We start from the raw sequence: 26,974 nt of genomic DNA, 5'->3' as shown, positions 1-26,974 counted from the left end.
CTGGTTTGTGTGTGTGTGTGTGTGTATATGTGTGTGTGTGTGTGTGTGTGTGACGAGAAAAGCCTCATTTCCGAGACGAGTGTTATCGACGCGCGATGGTAATCATGAATTGGATATGAATCGTCACACACGCAACCGCTTGTGACCTTAAAATTCATGTATTCCAGGGTTGAAACATGAATAATAGAATAAGAAAGGTAAAGTGTGAGAAAATGGCACTAGGTCAGACGATAATTAGATGCGGATGCGAGCGTCGTGGAGTGTGGCGTCCAAGGAGCGCTTTCTATCAAAAGTCAAGTGAAGCTGTTACGCTGTTTGACCGTATTTTATTGTTTGTTATCCAAAGGACAGGAGGTTCGCCATCTCGCGGGCCTGGGCTCGAAAGTCTTTAGTTTTTCGGACAGGAGGAATCGACTTGCTGCACGTCGCGAAGAGGCTCGAAGCTCCAAAGCTTGAACGGAAGTCGATAAACGTGTCCCGAAATGCGGAGCCTGCTTGGCCGACCGTTGAGCAGCGCTTTTCCGGCGCGCTGGGGAATAATCGTTCGATCGATTAATTGCCGACTGCCGGGACGGGGTCGCAGGAAAATGCGAGCATTCCGGGCGAAGTGAGCGGTGTACAAGTTCCGGGAAAACGAGCCGGCGGCTTCTGTGATTGGCAATCCTGGAATGGAATGCGAGGAGTGGAGAAGAAGCGGCGCCCCGATCGGGGAATCGAATGGGGTATTTATGGGGTCGGTCGCATGAAAATGGGGGATTTGAGGATGGCGATGTGCAGGTTGGGAATGTGGGAAGGTTGAGAGCCAGTACGAGAAGGAAAATAGTCCAGCGGCGCTCGGTTCGTCGGCAGTATCGCGGCGGGGGTGGACGAGAGGGCGCTCCGTGTTCACAGATAACGAGGAAGCTCAAGGCGCCAGTCCTTTGCCGCTACGGGCGGAGCTTCCCGAGCAACGGTGGAACGGCCAATGTACTGCTGAGACGCGAGAGAGCTTGACAGAACACGGGCCAAACGAATGAGCTGGGAAACGGACTTTAGAAAGAGCTTTACGAACGGAAGAATCCATTGCGCTTTCCACCATAAAAAATAGTACTCTCATTTCGAAGTGTAAAGTATGGGTAACGAGGCTGAAAGTTTAAAACCCAAAACAAATAGATGGGTATCACATTAAATAATGAATCGAAAGAATCGAGTATCGAGTGCGTTAAGAGTGCTTTTTTGTTGTCCTTCCATCGTAACGCTTGCCTAAGGATCGCGAAGCTGACGATGTGCGTACGATCAACGACATGCAAAAAATGATAAAACTATGAGCTCCTAAAAGGCTGAAAAGCTTTTTCGTTGTTATCATTCTTGACGGATTCTTCTCCGCGTAAGCTCGTTCGTTTGTGGCGCAGCTTTTTTATCCCGCGAGAGTCGAGCACACCGGGGCCGATGCTGCTTCTACTTCAGAGGGTACCGGAGCAGGAGTGCAAAAGAGAATAAGCGAGAGGACGGGAGAAGGAGAGAGAGAGAGAGAGAGAGAGAGAGAAATATTCGAGAGATACTGGAACGTGCGTGCTACGTCTGAGCGCGAGTCTCGCTGTCCGTTTGTGTGTGTGCATGTGTGTGTGTGTGTGTGCGTGCGTTTGTGTGTTTGAATATGTGTAAGCTTGCGTGCTCGATGAAAAAAGTCTCTACCGTCGGGAAAAGCCCAATAAAATAGATCACACTTTGACTTGTGCGCTCGCTTAACTGCCTCGGGCGAACACGAACGAATCCCTCGCCTAATAAATTCACGCATACGTGAGTTATCGCGAATTAGGGGTGGCTTTGCCCCGAGACAACCATCGGCAAATTAATAATTGAGGCGCTATGAGTGCATGAAAAACATACGAATTACAAACGAGCGAGAAACGAAGGAGAAGAAATAAATAAAAGAAAAGCATGAGTCATGATATCGACGAGTAAACGCGAGGGGCGAAAAGTGATGGGGGATGTTGATGATGACGATGATGGAAAAAACGAAAAAGAGTGAAGCCTCGTATTTTCTTCGTACATGTAAATTTACACATTTATCAGCGAAAAGAAACGCGAGAGAGGGGGAGAGGGCGCAAGAGAAAAAATAGAAGGGACGTGCAAGTGCGGAAAGATCTGGTTTTTTACCTCGCGAAAGTGAAAGGTGAGAAATGCATAGATTAATTCAACGACATGGGAAGACGGCTGGAAAATCTACGAGACACTCGCGGTGTCGGCTTCCGTAAAGTTCATCGAATAGGAAAACAGATTAAAACATATACGAGAGAAATAGAAAATTTCCATCGACGCCCGTCTAGGAATAGCGCGCACAGAAGTTCGTCGCAGAATTTAGTGTTTACCGTGTGTGCGTGCGTGCGTGCGTGTGCTTTGTACGTTGAAAAATAAAAGGGGAAATAAAAAATTGGAATAAACCACGCGTTCATAAATACTTGAATAAATACAAATTCGTTGGGATTTGATGTATTGAGACGTGTAGAATCCAACCCTTTTTGTATCCGAGTTAAATATTCAATGCTAATCCGGACCAATATAATTTGCCCGCGAACAATTTAAGGGATCGGAAAGTTCGTGGAGTTTTTTAAAATAAATATTTTAAGGCAAATTCCATGGGGTGAACGAAGAGAAATCGTGGCGTCGATAAACATGCTTCGAGCAACGAGGAATCGTACGTGAAAACTGTTCGAATGAGCCGAGTCTTTTTTTACATCGTCATCTCGAGGCAGAGCTTCAGGGTAAATGCACTAACACTATAGAAGCTAGATATACTCACACGCACGCCGAATCACACAGCTGAAAAACTTTTTTCTCCTCCTTTTCCATTCTCGTGGGGAAGCGAAGATAGTAAAAGCGGAAAAGAGAGAAGGAGAGAGAGCAAGGGAGGAAGACGGAATGACAGAAAAAGTGTGGAGACGAGAAAGACAAAGTTGGTACATCTATTTATAATATATAAAACGGTGAATCAACCCGGAGAGCGAACAGTGCGCCGGGCGATCTCGGAGGGTGTAGAGAGTCGAGTTCATCATCGTCTCGTTCCTGCTTCTCGTGGTCTCGGTTTTCTCAAAAAAAAAAAAAAAAAAAAAAAAAAAAAAATTCCTCCTAACCCCATGGATTACTGATTTCGATTTTCCTCCTTGAAATTCAACACATTTATTGATCGGAAGAGGCTGAAGGGTTTTACTGTTAGGAATAAAAAGTGAACAAGTCAGCGCGACTTTCGTCATCGGAAGTGGATGAATGCATTATTAATGAAGTGATCGAACTGCGGGAGTGCGTGGCGCCTTCGTGCTTTCTAACCCTTGACGCACAGCCCGTACTACAGGAAGGGTTCGAGACGCCCCACCCCTTCGTAAACACTATTTTTCGAGTGGTTACGAAACGAGCGTAAGTAAAACCCGCGTGTTTTCTCCTCTGAGACGGGGGGACAAGGGACATCCCAAAAAGTGCTATATTGAGAGGATTAAAGCCAAAGCTTACGAGTCATATTTCACGAGGGTGCAAAACGCCCTTTTGTTGTTCCGAGAGTCGACGAGGGTATGAAATACACGTTCGTATCTTTGACGATTCGCGGGGACGATCCTCGTGTCCGCGACCCTTTTTGCCCCACCCGCTCGAGCCTCGGCAACAATTTCGAGTCCTCTGTGAATTTTTTCGTTCTCTCCCACTCTCGCGAATTTTGCGTTCTTCCCTCCGCGTCCGTGAGGCTTGAAAATTTTTCCAAACCCTCGTGTCATTGTCGCTTCAATTGAAATAATCAAAATAACTATACTTTCCCTCCCTCAACATGTTTTTTCTCGCTCCTTATACATTCCCCTCTTTCTCTCGCTCCTTCGCCAACTCTTCTTCGTACCGAGTGAGACGACGTCATCGCCGTTGCACCCTCGCCCACACTGCACCCTCTCGGTCACTCGGTCAATGGAGAAATCGCTTTATTTTTGTTTCTGTTTCTTCGAACGTTCTATCGACTCGATAATTTACATTGATTTTTTTTCTTTTATTTTTATATTTATTTATTTTTTTTTTGTTTTTCATTTCTCTCGAGGATCAAGCACCGGCCTAGATTCTTGCAGTCAAATCCATATAGTTATAATTATCTCAATATACTGTTGTAGTTAATGTCGAATCTTTGGAAACGACGAGCAGTGGAAACTTAAGGATCGCGTATTGCAGCCGAAGAAAAAGACTGATTCATATGTGCATACACATATAAACGAATATCACGGATATGACGCGTGGAACCGCCCGGACCACGTGATAGAGCGTACATATATGACGCTATATATGTACGCGAGGATCTTTCGTCGAGGGACCAAAAAGCCCTTATAATCGTCAGGAGGATGCGGTGAGTTTCGTTTCTCGATTGTTTATATTCTTTGCGGAAACGGATTTTGCTGCATGCCAAATGAAATTCGTGGCCAAACGTCAAGAACCAATGATCTTCTTGATCGCGATTCGTTCGTCGATTCATCTGTACACCGAAAGCCTTGTTTTCTCTTTAAATCAATGAAGATATGAACAATTTGCAAGTGAATTGCTTGCCCGAAGCAAGCATATTGGTAACAATCAGAATTTATGCATTTGTGACAAGCTCAAATCTACTACTAAGGGGAAAAAGTCACGAAAGTTAGCACTAAATTCGAACAAAGAGACGTTGACTTTCTCGATGACTCGTCAAAAACGTCAGGAAAAGGGTAAAAAGGTATCAGTGTCACGGGCATGTCGATTTCAAGTGGGAAGCTTTGCACAAAAATGTCCTCTCATCTCTGTGCATATTCAGCGTTATTCTCGCCAAGGATATACCTTAATCTCACGTATATATCAAACTTTATGTATATTTAAAGCTACTCTCGCTCTTTGGACTGCTTTTGTAGTACGTTCTCGTGCATTATAGATACGTGTACTTTACTCTCGAAACTAGGTTTATCTCGATAATGAAGGAGGCAGCTGTTTCGTTTACGCCCCCCGCCGTCGTCCCCACGCCCCGAACGACTTTCAAACTCATTGAGAGAAATGTATGACGTGCATTCTGATAATGCTTTATTCAAAAATGCATTGAATTATTGTTAGGTTCACTAGAATGGACTTTATGCTCGGTAGCCGGCAAGACTTTTGAGTTTTTCGACGAGGAAACTCCCTTAAAAACGATGTTTTTGCATGTGAAATAAAGAATTGTGACAGTCCCTCGACGAACGTTGCAAGCTTCGCTGATAAAAGTCCAACGAATAACTATGACAAAGTCTAAAGGCGCGTGAACTTTCTTACAAACATATGATCCATCATTCGCCAAGAGCTCGAGAGGTCGCGCGAGCTATTCCGACCGTAGGTATGTTTCGAGAGAGTGCGAAAGCTCGGAGCATCGAGGAAAGAGTAAAAATAAACCCATACATTTTCTCTCACAAAGCGATATATAGCGGTACAATTTTGCACGAGCTATGTAACTGCAAGTGGTAATCCTAAATTCCGAAAGTATGACTTTTCGACGAGGGCCGATGCGTTTTTCGGTAAACAGGCATGGACCTTGATGTATTCGCAAGTGATAAAACGGCGCTATTTCACATTTCAGCCGTTAATTGAGGCTGCGAAACTCAGATATTAAGGGAAAAACGTGTCGTTGAAAAGTAGAAAAGTTAAAAAATATCAACGAAAAAAGTCGTAAAACCGTGGCGACGTTTTTTACGAATAAAAATTCTTCAGCAGTCTGGCTAAATAACGATACGAAAAATGGAATAAAAGAAGAGTGAGAACAAAGAACCGGTGAAAATATGAAAAAAAAAAAAAAAAAAAAAACAAACCACGAGAGCCTCAGCTTGGAAACAATGGGGCAGGATTTTAGTTAACATTTCAATATAAAACGTTCGAATGCCCAAGTACAATGGCAGGGACTGACATCTTTCAACTCTTTGGACGTCCCTTTATAACTGTATTTACAAGAATATATTTCTATAATCCCAAGATAAACGAAGCCCGGAGTAAACTTATATACCGGAGGTCTTTCGTTCTCTCTCGGGTGCATCGTTTTATTCCGCATGCCAGGATGTAAAAAAAATGTGCACAGTAAGAAAAAAGAGGTGCAAGTTACGAGGTGAGAAAAAATGGGGTTAAACCGATCGGCCCATCTCGCTCTATTGTTCTTTTAATAAACACATCGGAGAAGGGGGAGCCAGGGGAAAAGGAAAGGGAGTGAGAGCTTGTGGGAATCCTGTTGGCTCTTGGCGCAACTGTGTGTCTCAATGTGTGCACGCGAATATGTTAAAGGGTCGAAAGGCCTCGAGATCCATCGTACGATATCGCGTACTAAATCTATCGTCACATGTTACTGAAACTGTAGCTGCTCATTTTCTATACTGACACACGGAAAGGCACTCGTCCTCGGTGTTGAAGTCTCCTTCGAACGAAGCGCGCGCGTCGTACGTGTTTTTTACAGCGTGTTTGCGCCCTTTTAGACTGCCAGTGAGAGCAGCGCCAATGTTCTTTAAACATGTGTGTCTTTCTATAATATATTACGTATAGATATTTCGCGCTCGAGATGGCGCTTGAGCCAACGAGGCTCGGGTGTATTCACCTGGAGGCGTGATCGACGAACCGAATATAATTGACAACTCTTCGGATTTATCAGTCCGACGAATAACCTCCGCATTTGTATAGATATAGGCACACGTCTCTACAAAATAAACTTGCATGTATAAATATACGAGAGTGCATTACCGAACCACCCCCTATGTGCGAACGATCAACTCGCGGGGGTATAGTCGAGGGGCACTGATGAACTCGCCGATCGTTAAGGACTATAAAGCGAGCCAATCGCCAACTCCACGGCCGTGTTCTTGCTGTACGTTAAGGTGCTTCGAAAAAAGTATTATTTTTAGAATGCCCCGCGCCGTTCATCGGAGATTCCTCTAGTTTATAGCGAAAAGCCACGTGACGAAAAATCCGGCCTCCGAAAAATATTTACTCTGGAGCCACTGATATGGGGGAAAACTCCGAAGCAGTTATTCGTTCCAACGTTGTTTTTTTTTCTTTTTTTCTTTTTCATTTACATGAGAATCTTTTGGATTCAATGTTTATGAGTTCATTAGATTCGGCCAATAAATAATAAATAGATTTATGATCCGATGCCTCGAGGAAATTCGATAAAAACTCGATGTTTTTGTACTACTTTCGTGCCCCCTTCTCTCTCTCTCATTGTTCCACCTTATTCTTTTTCTATTCTTTGATGCATATTTAATAGTGAAAAAAGAACTGCAGAGGCAGCGAGGAGAGGGAGAAGAGATTTCTCTCGCGTTGTTGGAGCGCACTTTCGCGCTCTGGGTCTCGCGACCAGTATTTAGAATCACTAAATATAGCAAACGGAAGCCCAGCCGCGAACGTGAGCGGGCTCTGTGACTGCACGAACAACGCTAACGGAGCACAGCACATCATCGGCTACGAAAAACTTTTCTTCGTCTTTCTCGCTCTTTCTCTCTATCCATCTCCCGCCTTTCATCTTTCTTTTTCTTTTATTTAACTCGCATAATGTCAATTTTATTCAGTTATCGCTTCCTAACTAAACAACAAACTTGTATAAATTCTTTATGTTTTTCCCCTCCAAAACTCCACTTCCTACTTCAAATCTGTACCCATGTCAGAATAATTGATCTCAAAGTCAGAAACAACATCAATTCTTGGAAATACTGCGGGTACACCAAACCCGTGGCAGATTCGAGAACGAAGAAATCTGACCGCAGAGAGACTTTATATATTTTCGGTAGCTTCGAATGCGACGAAAATTATTTATTGCAGAATTCGTCACACACACAGAAATGTGAACACGTCAGGTTACCTTCGAAAAATTATGATTCATTAAGGGGGAATATCAGTGTGGCAGGCTGAAAAATGAGGTATTTTTTGGGAATTTTTTTTGAAAAAACGATGCGCTCAAATTATTTAAAATTTTGTGTACCAATTATTATTGAAGTAATGAAGTATACGAGAAATTTTTTATTTTTAGTACATTTTATTAAGCACAGGAGCGGTCGCAAAATGGCGTCTTAAAAAAAAGACTCCCAGAGGGTTGACAACATAAGCGGCACAGCAAGCATCTGAAATATAAAATTCAAAAAGATTGTGAAATTATAATAGTACAGCTATCGCAGCATCGTAAGAAATTTGAAAATTTTGATTAGAAAAAAAATGGCGGCCATTTAAAAAAAGATCGAATTTTACAAACAAATTTTGCAATAAATTATTAATAAAAGAAAAAAATAAACAATTTTAAAAAACTCTACGATGCGACGATAGCGATATGTTTTCTGAAGAGAATCCTTTTTGAATGAATTCGATTGGACAAAATTTGACAAAGTTATGCTGTCAACCAGGCCAAATAACATGGTTTCGAGAAAAACGCGTTTAAAGTTTTGAGAGGATAAAATTGAATGATGTAACTTGAATATTAATATAAAACAAGTTCTTACCGATTAGTCTGCTATCCTTGGACCATACAGAAGCTCCTTTGCACTCAAGCTCTTATTTTCACACTGATATTCCCCCTTAAACCGAATCATTAATTCGTTTTTCTGTATGAAGGCACAAATTTAAATTTTTCCAAATTAACCCCATTTTTTAGCTTTAATTCTTCCTTCCGCCATATTATTTCAGGATCCTGATTCAGTTACGGAGAAAAAATGCGATTGAAATCGTCTTTCTTCTTTGTAGCGAGTGAAGAATGTGCGTTAGCAAGTGCAAATTGTACCGTTCGTTTTAACAGATTCAACGACCGTGATGAAAGCCATTTTCTCCACTTTTTGTCAGGCTAATATTGAGGATGGAAAGGAAATTGGGTACAACGATAAAAGAGACTTTTAGAGAATCAACCAAAGTTTCCAAACTCCTCCTTCACTTGTTGCACGATCATTATATATATATTGTAGTTCACGAGATATCGATAACCAAAGACAAAAGTGTGGCTTTTCATCCAGCAGCCAATTACTCAACGACGAACCCTCGTCGTTCAACAAGAAGACCAAACAATGCTCGCGACGATCAGGCTCAATGAGTTGATGGATGATTTTAAACGACAAAAGAATTGAAAATATCTCGTGATTTTTTTTCGATTCTGACATGGAAAAAAATATAATTTCAACTAGAACTTTTTCTCTTATTTTCTGTCTTTCCATTGATCACCTTTTACGAGACTCCAGGCCTTGAGAAATTATAGACAACTCGATAAAATCTTCTATTCCGTTAACTTTTTAGCGGAAAGTCGTGAAAGGACCATTTTTTTACCATACTTTAAGGAGTTTCGGTACAGGCGATACAATGTTGCTATGCTAATCCATGCTAAAAAAATTAAAAAATTCAAAAAGTTCAGAATTTTATAAAATTTGGTGAACATATTCTTTAGTGCCCAATTTGACGACACAAATTTTTAAAGATTTTTCTTCTACACAGTTATCGAGTAATTGATCACTAAAGTTTACGTGTATAAGCATAGCGTTTCCATATATATAGGTATACATTCCGGGCATGAGAAATCTGCTTTAATGCGTAATTACTCGATAACTAAGTAGAAGAAAATTTTGAAAAAATTTGTGTTTTCGCACTTGATGTTGAAGAACATTATCACCAAATTTCATCAATTTCTTAATATTTTGACTTCTGTACTGAAACTCCTTAAGGAGGGTGGATCGCGACGATACAATGTTGCGATGCTTAACCATGTTTAAAATATCAAGAATTTCAAAATGATAAGAATTTAATAAAATTTGGTAAATGCATTCTTTAAAAATATATAAGACAATATAAATTTTTTAAGATTTTTCTACCACATAGCACTCAAGTAATTGAATGCTAAAGTTCACGTGTATAAACATAGAGTTTACATATCGATACAGCTATACATCTCGTGCATAAGAACTTCGATTTAACGCTTAATTATTAAAAATTTGAAAAAATTGTATTTGTATAATTGATGCCAAAGAATGTTATCACCAAATTTGATCAAATTCTGATTATTTTGATTTCGTGATCCACCCTCCTTAAATGAATAGAGTGTAAATAGATGAAAAGAAAAATTGGTCAAGTTGGAATAATTGATTTTGGATTGTTTTTGATGGACTGTTGAAAGCAGCTCTGGAACGAAGCTCGTAAAGATAATCTCGCCGTAGCATGCCAAGGAGGTGGGCGATCAGGAGGAGACGCGTCGCTCTGATCCGGGGTCGATCGCTCGTTTGGGTTGATCGACCGTGGCGATTAAAGGAAGTCGTTAGAAGGAACACGAGTGGACGTGATTGGGACAATAAGATAACAAGAAATATAACGAGAAGAAGACCGAAGCCGCGGGACAGGAGAACCGAGCAAATTGATACGAGCGACCGATGAACACGGGGAATGATAATGGTGACGTTTCGGGTCCCGGTGTTGCGGTCGGTAACGGGGCCCGTGTCACTAATTATTCAAACATCGGCCAAACACCAACTGCTGAAAACAACAATGCCCCAAGTACGAACGAGACACCGATCAACGATCCTACCGGGGCCAATAATGCGCTGCAACCTGCTGAATCAAAAGCGGCCGCGGCTGCCGCAGCGGAGAAAAAACGTCCCGCGAGAAGGGGCAAACCTCCACCGGACCGACCTGTCAGAGCTCTATTTTGTTTACCACTCAAAAATCCATTGAGGAAGTTGTGCATCAGTATCGTCGAATGGAAGTATCCTTTTGTTCATGTATTTTTCTGCCGTGGTTGCTGCGTTTAGGATTCGATCATCGATATTGAAAATTTTGGAACAATTTATTTTGGCAAAAGCCCCAATCTGAATGTTCATCATTCCCATTTGGATGTTCCCGTTCATCACCGATGAAAATCCATGATTCAAAAGAATCTTCAATTATCGAGAAATCGAGACAGTTTTTTAAACTCCAAGTAAATCAGACAATTGATTGATTATTATCAGGCGATTAATTGTCTCAACGATGACATGCCGATAAGAATTACGATGCTGAAGTTTTCAACGTTGGAGTCCCATGAAATGGACGAAAAAAACATTTGATTTCACCTATTTTTTCGTTGGGCACCAACGTTGCAAAGTTCAATGTCATCAAGAATTAAGGTCAGTTGAACCACGTCGATCATGTTCGTGGCTTCACGATGATGATTTCAATGATCCAATGGCAAATGACAAATAACGCAGACTTGCAATTCCTTAACGATACTTTTCACAGACCTTTCGAATGGGTTATTCTAACAACTATATTCGCTAACTGCGTGGCTTTGGCCGTTTACACTCCATTTCCTTGCGGTGATTCGAATCAGACGAATCTGTACTTGGTAAATGAGCCTGCAATTTAATTCTTTCAACTCTGATGCCACTGTGTCCAACCACTTTTATCCTGTAATTTTTGTGTCATTTAGGAAAAAATAGAATACATCTTCCTCGTTGTGTTTACCCTCGAATGCGTGATGAAGATTATTGCATACGGATTCGTGGCCCATCCTGGCGCTTATCTTCGAAACGGATGGAACATGCTGGATTTTACAATCGTTGTCATAGGGTAAGCATTGTTTTTTTCTCTAATAATCGATTATCCTCGCCACCTCGTCGCGTCGCTTTGAAGTGACGACGCAAATTTGGTTATGCAACAATTTTTTTTTCGTTCAACGATTCGTGACGACCAAGATGGAATTCAAGAAAATAAAGTGTTGATCCAATTTTGAAAGTATCCAACTTGATGTTAACGACTTATCTGATTGTCTAACGACTTATCAGTTGGTTTGATGAATATGCCTTGAAATAATAATGATTTTAAAATGACTTTTGAACGCAGCATGGTCAGTACAATATTGACGATATTGATAAAGGAAGGCTTCGACGTGAAAGCTCTGAGAGCTTTCAGGGTCTTACGACCACTTCGTCTCGTCTCAGGTGTTCCAAGTAAGCTTCCTCTGCCCCTCTTGAACTTTTCGAGTTGATTTTCATGTTTTTAAACTTCTTTTTATAAGTCTGAGAATGCAATTTTTTTCAACAGGTCTTCAGGTCGTTCTCAATTCCATTCTTCGGGCTATGGTGCCGTTGCTCCACATTGCTCTTCTCGTACTCTTCGTCATCATAATCTACGCTATAATTGGCCTCGAGCTCTTCTCCGGAAAGTTGCATAAAACTTGTCGCAGCAATCTCACCGGTAATGAGTTCATTCATTGGATTAATTTTATAATTACTTTATAGTGAAATGGCAATTAATTAATTATCAACGATTCGTCATTATCGTCTCCATTAGTAATGCTCAACTATTTGTTGCCATTAGTAACTTACGACTCTTCGGTTTTTTTTTCGAAAAATCAAAAATTTGAGAAAAAAATAAAACTTTTGAATATTTTCAGAGGAAATGATGGAAGACCCACATCCGTGTGGCGATCAGGGTTTCCAGTGCAGCAGCCTTGGCGATGAATATTATTGCAGTCGTCGGTATTGGGAAGGTCCAAACAATGGTATCACCAATTTCGATAATTTCGGACTTGCGATGTTGACCGTCTTCCAATGTGTTACTCTCGAGGGATGGACCGACGTACTTTACGACGTTAGTGCTTCTCCATTTCAATTATTTCAACAATTTCTTTTCCGTTATTTGGGAAAACACCAAATTTCCATTGTTCAAAAACAACGAAGAGTGAATTTTTTAAAAAATTTTTCAAGAGAAACGTTATAATATTTATTTGGAAACGTAAACAATATTTTAGATCGAAGACGCAATGGGGAGTACGTGGCAGTGGCTCTACTTCATTTCCATGGTGATTCTTGGGGCATTTTTCGTCATGAATCTGATTCTTGGTGTGTTGTCCGGGTGAGTAGAACGAAATTGAATTTTTTTCGAAACGTTTTGTTTACGAGAATCGACTCTCTTTTGTGCTATTCCGTATTATCTTAATTCGTAATTCATTGTTTCCCAGAGAATTCTCCAAGGAAAGAGAGAAAGCAAAAGCTCGTGGCGACTTTCATAAACTCCGGGAAAAACAACAGATCGAGGATGACTTAAGGGGCTACTTGGACTGGATCACTCAAGGCGAGGATATCGATGCGGAGGCTGATGAAATGACCCAAATGCAAGATGGAAAACGTATGTCATGGAGTTTTTTGTCCATCAATAATTTTCATCTACGAGATCGTTTGCCAGTAGACAAACATTTATTCCGACATGTTTCAACGCTTTTAGCCAAACAACAGAGCGAGATGGAAAGCACGGATCGGCTGGAAGGTGATGAGGAAGGAATGCAGCAGGAATCCACGTGGAAAAGAAAAAAACGAGATTTTGACAGGTGAAATAATTTGAATGATAAAAAAAAAACCACAAGAATCAATTGTAATTTTATTTTTTCGACTGGCGCCCCTGATTTTCGATGACCACTTCTAATAGCTATTATTCCAGTGAAATAATTGTTCTTCATTCGCATGAATCGAGAATCACGAAGAGATTTTTTCCAGTTCATTCGGTCGATTCAGTTTCGCATACAACCAAGTCATAAGAAAATTTCTATTTCGAGAATCAAACGTTCGTACGAATGAGATTTGTCATGTTACACAGGGTGAATCGACGAATGAGAAGAGCGTGTCGGAAAGCCGTAAAATCTCAAGCATTTTACTGGCTCATCATAGTTCTGGTGTTTCTAAACACAGGGGTATTGGCAACCGAGCATTACAGGCAACCAGACTGGCTGGACGAGTTCCAAGGTTCGGATAATCAATTTTTTATCAGCTGACATCAATCATCATTGACGTATGATAAAAAAAAAAAATTATGGACGATTTCATTGATTGCTGTTGCCAAAAAATGCATCCATCGCGAGCAGTAAAATCATCGAAAACCAATGTTTCAGATTACACGAATACGGTTTTCATTGCTCTGTTCTCCATGGAGATGTTGCTCAAAATGTACAGTTTGGGATTTCAGGTAAATTTTTATAAAAATGTTCATTTTATTTATTATTTCGATGCATTTTCCTAATTCTCGGATTGATAACAAGAACGATTTTCACAGGGCTACTTCGTGTCGCTTTTCAACCGCTTTGATTGCTTCGTCGTGATCGGCTCAATCAGTGAAATGATATTGACCAACACCGAAATCATGCCACCTCTCGGTGTATCCGTACTCCGCTGTGTCCGATTGCTTCGTGTCTTCAAAGTCACAAAGTAAGTACCACGATTTCAAGCTACATTTGCAATATTAATTTATAATTATTTTTTCTATTATCGAGATCATATTTTTTATCGTTGAACCGGATCGTGAATGTTGTGTCGTTTGTTTTTTTAGGTACTGGCGATCTTTGTCCAATTTAGTAGCATCCTTGCTCAACTCGATACAATCGATCGCCTCGCTTCTCTTGCTTCTCTTCCTTTTCATCGTTATTTTTGCACTTCTGGGAATGCAGGTGTTCGGTGGTAAATTCAATTTCGACGATCTTCAGGATAAATCACGAAGCAATTTCGACAGCTTTTGGCAGAGCTTGCTGACAGTATTTCAGGTAAAATGCCAATGACTGTACACCGAATTTTGAAATAGAGACAGTGACTTTGCCACGATCACAGACTCTCCTGTTGACTCCTCAAAAATTGTATTCAACCGGGATCTCGCTTGAAACGAAATGACCAGATAAACGTGTTTGTAACAACTCACGGAAATTAAAAAATATAGCAACTTTGGCAGAACGTTTTTAGTACAAAGTTTGCTATGCATCCGAAATTGAACGATCAAAATTCTTGCGCTACTCTTGACAGACTTCGTGATATGTTTTCTCGGGAATGACAATTCAAAGGGGAACCTTTTGTAGGAAAATTTTGAAGTGGATACAATTTTTCACTTTCTCGACTATTGTATGGAGAATCCGTTTCAAAATTTTGCACTTTCTGTTGAAGAATAATCTGTTGTCGAAGTTCCAGAGCAAATCGATCTTTTCGTTTTCATGAAATAGTTTCAATTCCCCATAAATCTTTCAACTTAGCATTGCACGTTATGTACTGGACGGATAATTTTTGAATGAATTACAGATTTTGACCGGTGAAGATTGGAACGCAGTTATGTACGTGGGAATTCGAGCGTACGGGGGTGTCGCGAGCCACGGAATTCTCGCATGCGTTTATTTCATAATTCTCTTCATTTGCGGCAATTGTATCCTTGAAAACTCGTCTTGAGCGATTATTTTTTCTTCCTAGCGATCTTCGTTTGACAACAGTCGATTATAATTGTACGAAAATTCAAATTTCATGCTTCCTTGACCGCAATCAATGGCAAAAAACACAGACATCCTGCTGAACGTCTTCTTGGCTATCGCCGTCGACAATCTCGCCGATGCCGAATCGCTAACAGCCATTGAGAAGGAAGCTGAAGAAGAAGCAGAGAAAAACAAATCTCACAGTGGTTCTCCGGCACGTGATGAAATGAGTGGCGACGGAGGAGAGGACGGAGGCGATCTAACGGGAGGCGAAGACGAAGGCGAGGGCACCGATCTCGAGCAGGATCCTAACGAAACAATGGACGATTATGAAGTCGCCATGGACGAAGAGATGTGAGTTATCGGATATCAATGAACTGCAAACATATCGTGAGGGAAGAAAATCCATTTTTCGTGTCATTGAAAACGCTGCGACTTCAGGGGGTCATTCCGTGTAGCAGCCAGATTTTTTGGGGTCTTTTCGCGATTTTTTTGCGGCACAGGAAAAAAACGTAGACTTTTGAAATTTGAAGGGTTTGTTTACTGGTATTTCAACTCTATGACAGAATTTTATAACTTTGATATCTCGGGTAGACTCTCGGTGTTACACTGCTCCATAGCAACCCATATGTTTCTCCATCGTCTCCACGATTCCGGGGGATTGGTTAATCTGAGATCAAAAAACGAAAAAGCGTTTTGATTTATAATGCAGTGGCTATCGCCTGAACTATAATCATGCAGAAATATTAAAAATTGAAAAACTATGGCGCTTTGAAACGCAAAATTTCGATTTGACAACTGAAATTTTGTGTTTCAAAGGCAAAATTTCGATTTGAAAATCGAAATTTTGCGTCTACCCGAGATATCAGAGTTTAAAAATTTTATCATAGAGTTGAAATATCAATAAACGAACCCTTCAAATTTCAAAAGTCTATGTTCTTTTTCCTCGCCACAAAAAATCGAGAAAAAAACGGAAAAAATCCGGCTGTCACATGGGGTGACCCCCTTAATAAAAAATGTAAAATCTATGAGAAAACTCATGAAAGTAGAATTTCATAATAATCAGCTGAGCTGTTTCGAAGCTCATTGAAAGTTGTTTTTTGAGATATTGTTTCGAGCATGAGAAAAAAACAAAATAGTTGCCGGTGTTTTCGGACTTCAAGAATCGAGCCGAACCGCTCGGTCGAAAAAAAAATCATAAAATTAAAAAGTCTCCTGTACGTTTATTGATTCATCGCGATTCGTTTGCATAACCGTAAGCTCGATTCGTTTACTCCCAAAAGGTCAAAGGACGGTGAGGAATCAAATCGTCATGGAAAGGTACGATTAAACATCGATTCGGACGACGAAGATTTGGACCACGGAATGGAGGACGAAGAGGACGAGGAGGGTGATGGGCACATGAACGGTACGTTTTGAATTTATGATTTCAAGTCTTTTGACAAAACGAAATTCATTGTTTCCATCGAGCCCACTCGACAAAGAGACAAACAACAAAACCGCTACATAAAAAGTAAGAATTGTTAGCTTTTTACACGCTCAATTTAAAGTGGAGAATTTTTTATAAAAGATGACGGTGGCGAAGGAATATCGGCAAGACCACGTCGGATGTCGGAGTACAAACAAGGAGGAACGGAAAAGCAACCGATTCCTCCGGGCTCTTCTTTTTTTATATTCTCTCAGACGAGTCGATTCCGAGTGTTTTGTCATTGGCTGTGCAACCACAGTCATTTCGGAAACGTTATACTCGTTTGTATAATGGTGTCATCGGCTATGCTGGCTGCTGAAGATCCTCTCAGAGCTACGTCGTACAGAAATCAGGTAGTATAACCTCTATAAGAACAGTTTTATCATTTTTTAGTCAATTCTCAAGGGCGAGTAAACAATTGTTTTTCAATTACTTTGACAGATATTAAATTCCTTCGATTATTTCTTCACGACGGTATTTACGATCGAAATACTCTTGAAAATGGTATCGTACGGTTTCGTGTTGCACGATGGAGCATTCTGCCGATCAGCGTTCAATCTTCTCGATCTTCTCGTCGTTTGCGTCTCTCTCATCTCGATGGTCTGGAGGTATACTTGACAAATCTCGCGATGAATTAATAAACTTAACATTTCTTTTTTTTCCTTTTTTTTTCTTTCATTTCTGTTCTCCATCTGTTAATATTTTTTCATTTTAATTCTATTATTTACTTTTACAGTGCCTTGGTTTCTTATATCTTTGTTTTCTTTCTTTGTTCTTCGCTCTCTCTCTCTCTCTCTCTCTCTCTACGCCTCTACCTCTTACTTTATTTCTTTTTCCTTCACTTTCTCTTTCTTTCTCTCTCTCTCTCTCCCTTTCTCTCTTCTTCTGGTTTTTCGTCTTCTACCTTTAAACTTAAACTCCAGGGCCCTTTCCCCTAGGTCTAACGCTATATCGATAGTCAAGATTCTTCGAGTTCTTCGTGTACTTCGACCATTGCGTGCCATCAATAGGGCCAAAGGCCTCAAGGTATTTCTGCTATTCTAATTTTTTTCTTTTTATGTCAGTTATATCGTTTTAAACGAATAAACTTATATGACTGCTGCGTGGGTGATTGCAGGTCAAAATATTCGACATTTCACTCTAATGAGTTGTCAATTCTCAGGAACCGTTGAATGTATAAAAAAAAAACGAGAAAAAAAAACTGAATGAGAAAAATCGAATTTAAAGGGGAACGTTTGACCTGGAATGACGCACGTGAATTAATGTAATTGATGATGTTCCCAAAAAAAAAATCCTCATTCATGATATTGTCGATACTCGCTTATCGCGTACGTCGATCGAGAAGAAGAAAATATGCGAAATGGGTTAGTTGGGTAACGTAGGAGCAGGCGAAAACCTGCACCGTTGAAAAAACTGCTTTTGTCAACTTATTTCACGATGAATCCGATCGATATGAAAAAAAAGGTTTCGCTTTCCTTTTTTTTTTTTCTCTTATTATCGTCCTCACACGAGTTGACAGTAAAATTGTTAGCAAGAAAATTGAATTTTGAGTTCACCGAACCAGGAGAAGTAAACGAGGGACGTAAGCTTTAATGTTTCTGTTTCTGATTGGGGAAGAAAAAGCAGTTAATTATTTGATTGATGTTGAAATCGTAGCACGTAGTACAGTGCGTCATCGTAGCGATAAAGACTATCGGAAACATAGTCCTCGTCACCAGCCTGCTGCAGTTCGTGTTCGCCGTCATTGGCGTGCAGCTCTTCAAGGTATGCCGATCAGGCTGAGAGCTGTATGATAATATTTTGAGAAAGATTTTCAAAAGAAAATCGTAGACCGAGGAGAGATAACGGACCGAATTTTTTCTTTCGAGATTTTCAATCGGGTTGAAATGGATTTTTTCGAGTGTTATTTATCTGTGTTTTTTTGTCATTTCACCCCTGACCAACCCCTGAGATCGTCGCCAGTCATGCCACATTAATACGATACTGCTCGGTCATTTTCTCCTCCTACACAACAAAAAAACACTTCACACTAGATCTCGATCACGCGCGCTTCGTACATTCACCTTCCAAGACTCTTGGGCGCAGCGACAAAAATTAACGAGACCGAGAAAGTACATAGTTCCTTTAAGCTCCACTCAGTTATTGCAACGCTTTTGTCGCAGATGTCAAAAACACTGACCCAGAGGCTTTAAACCATTGATAAAGTTGTCAAAACATACACACACTTTTGTACATTCCATTCCCGAACAATGCACCTTTGGGTACCCCGAATGACATGTCTTTGAAATATTGTGAAATCGATATTAACAACCCGTAGAGAGAATCGCTTCTTCCTAACGAAGATGCGGAGTCTCATTCACCGTGTGAAAACGTGTCTCCATATATTATATATTTATATGCAAATCCATATACTTATATAAATATTTATATAACTATATGTGTATGTCAAATAGTTCAGTTGTATCATCGTGTGTGTTTCCCACGTAATGCATTTTCCATCGATGAAACACCGTTACGATACATCAAGTACCAATATATGATTCATTTTTTCGTCGTAGAAAAAAGCTCAAATGGTCGACATAATCAATCATAAATTGTTGCTACTTATTTCAAAATGATAATCATTCGATTTCGAAATCGATGAAAAGTTTTGGCTTCTTTTTATTGCTTACGAAATAATTTAATGTCGTTTCGACAAGATATTTCAATCCTTCCTCTCTTTTATTTGATCTTCCCGCCAGGTTACAGAGATATCGAAAATATGAATTGAAAACTAAAAATTTGAGAAAGTGGTGGGATGAAAAAATGGACCATATATTTGTACACGTAAACGTACAGTTATAGTCTTATGCTATTACATTTACTATAAATATTATAGTACATAGAAGCACGTTCGATGTTATTTAATACGTTATGACTGTGAAACCGCGTCGCTCGAAATCTACGATTAATCCCTCGACTCCTCATCTAACACTTCGATCGTTGTGGTTTTCTCCTTATCTTCGGATTGATTTTTCTTCTCCTTTACCAATGCCCACACGTCGCAGTTTCCGATTTATTTTTTTTTCTTTTCTCATCGTCACTTTCGGTTTTATCATTGAATTTGAGGTATTCCTTTCACGAACCCGAAATCCCTAAAAAAAATTGATTTTAATTTACAGTAAAGTACAACTGCATTCAAATAGATTGGCGAAATTTCAGGTCAGGTTATCGATCATTTAACGAGGAATTAAAATGTTAAAAATCGTAAAATTTCTACGGGAGCTTATGGAGAATCCGTCATCACCACATTCCTATTCAATAATTCGTACACTGAATAACTTTAAATTCCTTATACAAACTGTCTCACGGATAGAAAAAAATGTAAGGAATCCATAGCAACGATAAAAATAAAGGGTTATCGAATGTTTAAAAAAGATATCAACGATAGAAGTTGGAAAAATGGCAGAAGCAGAAGCTTTTCCCATCACCAAAAAATACGGCCCTGCGAAAGGAATACCTTAAAGAAAAACAAACCTTTGAAGTTGCATGTGTTGCGGTTTTAGGGTTACAGTGGTGTGCCGCTATATTAACACGAAATAAACTCCCGCGCGTTTTCGTATCCTTCAAGCCGTTATGCTATTTGTTAAAACGTTTTCACTCTGTCGATGATATTCACAGAAATAGAAATTCTCCGAACGACACAATCGGAAAAAAAAGGAAAATGATCTCCACTCACGAGTTTAAGAAAAATCATTCTTTCCGATACTAAAGTTTCAAGTATAAAAAAGGAAGTGTATCAATTTTTCGAAATTTCTGTACGAACATGAATCCTGTCGAATCCTTTGGCTTCGTGGCGGCGCGGTGCGACACCCGGCGGTGACAAAAATAAAACTTAACTATCAAGCGCTGATTCATTAATTTACAAGAGAATGGAATCAACGATTGTATTTTTTGCAAATGAAGCTTCGGTATCCCACAGGTGCATTGCCGAGGTAAACACCGTGCACCCGATTCGACCTTTCGAACACAGTCGAGCACAATTTTCGCTCAAAGCTGTCTTGATAAATCTAATTATTTTAATGAATGACAACAATTTTTCGAAAAAAATGACGCTGAATAACAAAAAAATTAATAAATGGAGAAAAAGCTTGAAGTAAATAATTCAAGGTGAACAGAAGTGTGCAGTGTCCGATTTGTTGGTAGGGCGAGAAAGGATTGACTCACGATTCAGATGAGCGCGTGAATTTTTAGTGTTTAGTATACGAAAAAATGTTTTACGAGCTGACCTCCGCCTTGTGAGAAAGTTAAAAAAAAACCCTTACCCCGCCCCTCGCCTACCCAACTAACCCTGTGCAAGACAAGAAATTATTGCGAGGACTTCGCAACGAATGAAAAAAACTGCCCTGAAAAAAACTATTCTCGTCTCCCCTCTCAACCCTTGCACCCTCAACCCTTACAACAAGCAAATGCTAATCTATTGGTTTTTTTCTTTTCTCATGTTTCCATCTGCCTCTCGTATCGTCCCCGCGCGTTCAACTCAACAAAATAAAACCAAATTTTCAATCCCGCTGTGTGCTCGCCTCCGCACCCTGCTCGCAACTTCATCCAAAACAAAAACGAATACTACCAACAATCCAAAAAAAAAAAAAAAAACACGAAAAACAAACAAAAACTGCGTATAAATAAAGTACGTGGTGAAATGTGTGATTGTCGCCATTAAAACGATCGGCAACATTATGTTGGTCACCTACCTTCTTCAGTTCATGTTCGCTGTTATCGGGGTACAGCTCTTTAAGGTAAAAACAAATCCCTATGCACGTGAACGCATCAGAAAGTCTTGAAAACCACACAAAATATTCATAAAAACATACTTCTTTAAATGCATTCGATATTAGAGATTACTAGCGCTACTCTTATCATTATTTCGGTGTTTAGATTGTGGACACGCACGCATAAGCACGAAAAAGGAAAAAGCAAAGAGACTTTCGAACACTCTTGTAGCTCAGACAGCACTCGAAAGGCGACGTCTAGCCGGCAGGGTATCAGCTCTGCATCGGACAGCTCGACATCGTGTCATCTCTTCGGTGCATCGTTGAAACTCTCCAAGTGTGTAGCAACTCTACATCGTGCCAGGTGTCCAAGCGCGTCAACCCTCCATCGAGGTGAGCCCCGATCGTAGCAACTCGACTGTTACATATGCTCCTATTTTTCTTTCCGATTTATCGACAAATTTCGAATAGAATCATTTCTTTTCGTTTTTGTTGTTTAATAATACTACGAGCAAACATTCGTGACAATCATAATAGATCTCTTTGCAGGCTTTCGAAATGATAATTCTTCTTGGGCTTGTTCGAATATATTTGGGTTTGTTCGGGCTTGCTTGAACTTGTTTGAGTTTGTTGAATCTAAATTTTCCCACGTGACAATTTTTCATTTAACATTATTCCGAAAAAAGTTCCCGCGATGTTTTATGACAATTCTGACAATTCGCTGGAAAAGTGGCAAAAATTAATTATCTAGAGATCGAGTCGATTGACTGTGAATAACTTTCGAAAGCGCAGATTTATCACAAAGTGACAAGAGATCTTTTACAAAAGTGTACGATTCCATACAAAAACCTGTCATCGGAATTATTGCATATTGGCCCGTTCGTGAGTTACGAAACTCAAAAGTCGTCCGCGATTATTCAAATGGGAAAGATGAAATTTTTATGAACGACCCCTAAACATTTTTTTAAAGGGCTGCAGTTGGGCAGAAATTCGTGATACTGGAAATATTGAAGGCTATTCTTTAGAAAAAAATGTCTTTTTGACTCACCCTAATAAATATGTACCAAAAATATCGCGATTAATGTTTTTTCGGATTGTTCCAAAAAGCTAATAAGTTGTGAAGTTGGATTGCTCATCGCCGTATTATGAAGAATCATCATTTCAAAAGACTATAGAGAGATCCATTATGACTGTCACGAATGTTTGCTCGTCGAATTATTGAATAACGAATCCATAAATGAAATGATTCTATTAGAAATTTGTCGATAAAGTTGAGAGCTGACGAAACGGGCAGCCGGTACATATGGAAAGATTGACACGCTTCAAAGATTTTCGTCAAGTACGAGTAGTTCTGTGCGGAAAGTACAGTCGACGAAAAATACGAGCATATGTAACAGTCGAGTTGCTACGATCGGGACTCACCTCGACAGAGGGTAGACGCGATTGGACACCTGGCACGATGTAGAGTTGCTACACTTGGAGAGTTTCAACGATGCACCGGAGAGATGACACGACGGCGAGTTGCCTGATTAGTGTTGCCACCCCGACGTCTGCCCATGGCTTTTGTCATGCGCATTCACTGAGATCTTTAGATTTTCAATTGTACATGTTGCCCGAGAAAAAGCAGAATATCGGAATATTCATTTTTACAGTTGACCCTCCAGTTGTTTTGATTTTTCGTAATCAAACAATCGCTCACTCGAAAATACCCAATTATTCAGAACGTTTTTTTTCTCGCAAAATATACAATCGTAGTTTGTTGCTCGAGAATTAGCCGCCCTTCGCACGTTTGAATCGTCAATATTTCTATACAGCTCCGACCTATTTATCGATGTTTTCCTACGGCCAGTGTAAACGCATGTTTCATACTTTTCCTCTTTCTTGCCATATCTCTCTCTCTCTCTTTCTCTTGCTCTTTGTATCTCTTTTTCTCTGGGACCCCCTCCCACCAGTGTTTTTCCACTTGATGCGACCATAAAAAATGTGTTTTATTACATTTCCTCATAAATTTTCACACCAAAATGAGTGGGGGCTTGAGATCAATAATCCCGCTGTAGAGTGCTTGAAAATATTTTACAACAAAATAATTTAACAAATAATGGATCAACAAAAACAATAAGAAAGGACTTTTTTATTCACACTCCACTGGGAGAATCGTTAAAAATTTTAATAAAATATTCGCATTTATTTCGTTGTAAAATAAATATGAAAGAATTCTGACTTCAAAATAAAAATGGTTGACATAATAAAATGGCGTGTATTCCGTTCCCATTTATCAGGCTTTCTGAACGTAAAGAAAATAGAAGAGCACTGAAGACCTGGGAAAATAAAAACTGGACCATTTTCATAGTCATCGTAAATCGCGCCGCGCCATGCCACAAACCCTCGATTAAAATCCGTCCTGTATTCTCTGCATATATGTACATACACGATTCATCACACAGTTTTTTTGCACCCGTATCCACGAAACACAAAACTTGCACGTATAATTGAATTTTCTTTTTTTACGCGTTCACTATGAAGTCGCTGATTAATAAAGCAACAAACGAAATAATGATCTCGGAAATCACGTGCGTCATAAATGCGCTTGCACGCTACAAACTCATTGAACTTTGTTCGATTTTGGAAATTGCATATTCGCTTCAAAAAATATAACAATAACGATGACAATCGTCGCTTTTGCAAGATGCTCGTTGTTCGCTATTCCAAATAACTATTTCTTCATACAAACTCCGTGTACATCAATCGTCATTTTCAATATTCTCTTTCTCGCCGCATCCAGGGCAAGTTTTTCGCTTGCAACGACGAGTCCAAAGTCACCGAAGCCGAATGCCGGTGAGTCTTCCATTATTCGCCAACTGCACCATACTTCAAACAGTTATGAACATTCATTTACCATTTATTATTACTTTTTTCTATTAGAGGGACGTATTTGGTATTTGAAGACGGCAATATAAATAGACCGGTGATGAAAGGTCGAGCATGGAAGAGAAACGATTTCCACTTCGACGACGTAGCCAAAGCGATGCTCACGCTCTTCACGGTGTCCACGTTCGAGGGTTGGCCGAGGTTAAGATTCATCCGATACCAGATTATTTCCATCCGAATAAGTTATTCCATTCGTTCTAATTGTCTGACAAATTCATTGAATAGTTGATTGGGAAGAATTTGTCGATTAATTGAATAACGAAGAGCTTTCATTTTCCATTCAATTTACAGGATTTATTTGATGATATCGTCGGCGTGCGTCTCTTTCTCTTTACAGCCTGTTATACGTCTCGATTGACTCGAATCGTGAGAACTACGGTCCAATTCACAATTTCCGACCGATAGTCGCGGCGTATTACATCATCTACATAATCATCATTGCATTCTTCATGGTCAACATATTCGTCGGTTTCGTCATTGTTACGTTCCAGAACGAGGGAGAACAGGAGTACAAAAATTGTGAGCTCGACAAAAATCAGGTTGGTGTAGAGACGAAACGGTGATTGAGGCAGCACGAGGGGTCCTGAAAAAAAAGTGTCAGCATGAGGAATAATTATAAAAATTAAATTGCGTTCAAACAAATTGCGGTTAATGAGGAACCCTTTTCAACAGCGTAACTGCATCGAATTTGCACTAAAGGCAAAACCAGTGAGACGCTACATACCGAAGCACCGTATACAGTACAAAGTGTGGTGGTTCGTTACGTCACAGCCCTTCGAGTACACGATATTCACCCTTATTATAATAAACACGATTACACTCGCGATGAAGTTCTACAATCAGCCGGATCCCTACACCCACGCACTCGACGTCTTGAACATGATATTCACTGCAGTCTTCGCTCTGGAATTCGTCTTCAAACTCGCAGCTTTTAGATTCAAGGTCAGACTGTTGAAATGGCATGAAATATAAGGAGACAAAAGTGTTTGAAAAACGTGCGGAAATACCATCGAGCACTGGCGATCCATACGATAAAACCAACGATTTTCTTTAATTGCAGAACTATTTCGGCGACGCTTGGAACGTTTTTGATTTCATCATTGTTCTTGGTAGCTTCATCGACATTGTCTATTCCGAAGTTAACGTAAGTTTAATAATAAGCAAACCGGAATGTACAGCAAAATTCATAAAGACGTTGGATGGTGAACTAATTTTTTTTTTTTTGTTTTTTCAAGAGAGAAATAAACATTATGCCACAGGAACTCGAGCACGAAAAAGATCGTGAATTTTAGGAATTTGGCCACAACCCCCCATTTCAATTATTTTTCAATGACTTTATTTAAAGTTTCGTTCATTTCTAATTATATTATTCTTCTCATGATTTGTATTAATTTTAGTGATTTCGTTAGTGATTCCAATATTGAATATGATTGGTCCCTTGAAGGAGGATGTACCTATTTCTTGAAAATTTCGTTTCTAGGCACGGGTGCATGCCAAGGCGGGAGGTGCACTCCCAACGAACGTTCAAAAAGTATGTATGTGTGTATGACTTTGTACTCTCGTGATTCGAGAGCATCTGCGTGTGTGCGTGTCTTGAAAAAAGCTACCCCAGCCCTCTGCCCTAGAAACCCATTTATAGATAGTGATTGGTGGATTTTCGTATATACCTTTTGTACTTTTTTAATCATGCACGGATGTTACGTCGTCCAGAAATGGAGGAAAACATATAAATTCGCGCATCTCGTGGTAGACGAACGAAAGCTGCTGAATGATTGAAATAAAATTGAACACTGGGAATAAAATTTCAATCGTCGAACAAAATTCATCTGCAGTTGGACGAAAACATGATCGATTTAACTGTTTTTTCTTGAATTAACGAAATCATTGGTTATTGAAAAAAAAATTGAATCCATCATGTTTTTGTCCAACTAACTGAATTTCGTTCGATAAACGAAATTTTCTTCCTCAATGAAGAATTCGGATTCAGTGAATATTTTATTTGTATAATTTTTCATCCTCTATTCTTATTAATTTGGATTTTTTTAATTGTTTTTCCATTTCTGAAACGCTCTCCCTTATGGTGCAACTCAATGTATCCCAGTATAGAAACTTGTGACTTAAATGTGTGAGTGCGCGTGTGGTTGTGTGTATCCTGGACGCCGATAATAATACGAAATTGTGTGTATCCTGGACGCCGATAATAATACGAAAAAAGCAATTACGTAATTAGAACGTGACTAATGTAGTCGCTGTTATAGAATTCCCAGTTGTTTTGTTTGGATGAAACATTATTTTGCTTCGTTTGTCGATGCTATTTTTTTCTGCCTCGATGCTGGTAAAATGGTAAAATTAGATTAACTCGAGAAGAAATATTATTTCGAGAAAAATCCTCCCGACGAAATAGTGTTTCATCGTAAACTGCTCGTTTTTCCATCCTCTTCAAACACGAAAATACATACAGAGATGCGTCTGCAGCTACCGAAGGATTCAATACGTGAATGTCCCCAACATCGTGACACAAAATTGGATTTTGGAGAATGAAACAGACATTTCGACATGGGATCTGACTGAAAAAGGGACGACAAAATGGCAGGGGGCCAAAATTTTGAGGGAGGGGAGGAGGAGCTTTGCTCGAAAAAGCTT

At 39.8% G+C, this 26,974-nt stretch overlaps 1 protein-coding gene across 14 annotated transcripts in view; it reads left to right on the top strand.

Annotated features, from left to right (window-relative positions):
- The first annotated feature begins 879 nt into the window (after positions 1 to 879).
- Positions 880 to 26,974, top strand: part of Ca-alpha1D (Ca[2+]-channel protein alpha[[1]] subunit D) — a 40,720-nt gene continuing 14,625 nt past the window's right edge. For 2 of the 14 annotated variants that reach the window (XM_043423892.1, XM_043423891.1), the window contains exons 1-29: positions 884 to 3,393; positions 4,122 to 4,351; positions 10,115 to 10,693; positions 11,206 to 11,311; positions 11,396 to 11,535; positions 11,809 to 11,915; positions 12,010 to 12,162; positions 12,362 to 12,558; positions 12,719 to 12,822; positions 12,929 to 13,095; positions 13,192 to 13,294; positions 13,561 to 13,706; positions 13,853 to 13,926; positions 14,014 to 14,165; positions 14,287 to 14,497; positions 15,021 to 15,141; positions 15,274 to 15,538; positions 16,468 to 16,592; positions 16,755 to 17,005; positions 17,094 to 17,260; positions 17,576 to 17,678; positions 18,309 to 18,416; positions 21,323 to 21,430; positions 24,186 to 24,238; positions 24,326 to 24,472; positions 24,669 to 24,870; positions 25,004 to 25,273; positions 25,392 to 25,475; positions 25,812 to 25,862. In XM_043423892.1, the coding sequence (XP_043279827.1) occupies positions 10,362 to 10,693; positions 11,206 to 11,311; positions 11,396 to 11,535; positions 11,809 to 11,915; positions 12,010 to 12,162; positions 12,362 to 12,558; positions 12,719 to 12,822; positions 12,929 to 13,095; positions 13,192 to 13,294; positions 13,561 to 13,706; positions 13,853 to 13,926; positions 14,014 to 14,165; positions 14,287 to 14,497; positions 15,021 to 15,141; positions 15,274 to 15,538; positions 16,468 to 16,592; positions 16,755 to 17,005; positions 17,094 to 17,260; positions 17,576 to 17,678; positions 18,309 to 18,416; positions 21,323 to 21,430; positions 24,186 to 24,238; positions 24,326 to 24,472; positions 24,669 to 24,870; positions 25,004 to 25,273; positions 25,392 to 25,475; positions 25,812 to 25,862 (4,047 nt within the window). In that variant the 5' untranslated portion in view covers positions 884 to 3,393; positions 4,122 to 4,351; positions 10,115 to 10,361. Of the gene's footprint in view, positions 3,394 to 4,121; positions 4,352 to 10,114; positions 10,694 to 11,205; positions 11,312 to 11,395; positions 11,536 to 11,808; positions 11,916 to 12,009; positions 12,163 to 12,361; positions 12,559 to 12,718; positions 12,823 to 12,928; positions 13,096 to 13,191; positions 13,295 to 13,560; positions 13,707 to 13,852; positions 13,927 to 14,013; positions 14,166 to 14,286; positions 14,498 to 15,020; positions 15,142 to 15,273; positions 15,539 to 16,467; positions 16,593 to 16,754; positions 17,006 to 17,093; positions 17,261 to 17,575; positions 17,679 to 18,308; positions 18,417 to 21,322; positions 21,431 to 24,185; positions 24,239 to 24,325; positions 24,473 to 24,668; positions 24,871 to 25,003; positions 25,274 to 25,391; positions 25,476 to 25,811; positions 25,863 to 26,974 lie in introns of all 14 variants that reach the window. The other 12 variants (XM_043423905.1, XM_043423903.1, XM_043423893.1 and 9 more) reach the window with 12 other exon arrangements.

Source organism: Venturia canescens, chromosome 7 (genome assembly GCF_019457755.1).
Source record: "Venturia canescens isolate UGA chromosome 7, ASM1945775v1, whole genome shotgun sequence".
NCBI classification, from domain to species: domain Eukaryota; kingdom Metazoa; phylum Arthropoda; class Insecta; order Hymenoptera; family Ichneumonidae; genus Venturia; species Venturia canescens.
The sequence above is the reverse complement of the archived record's forward strand: the minus strand, read 5'-3'. Positions and strand labels throughout refer to the sequence as shown.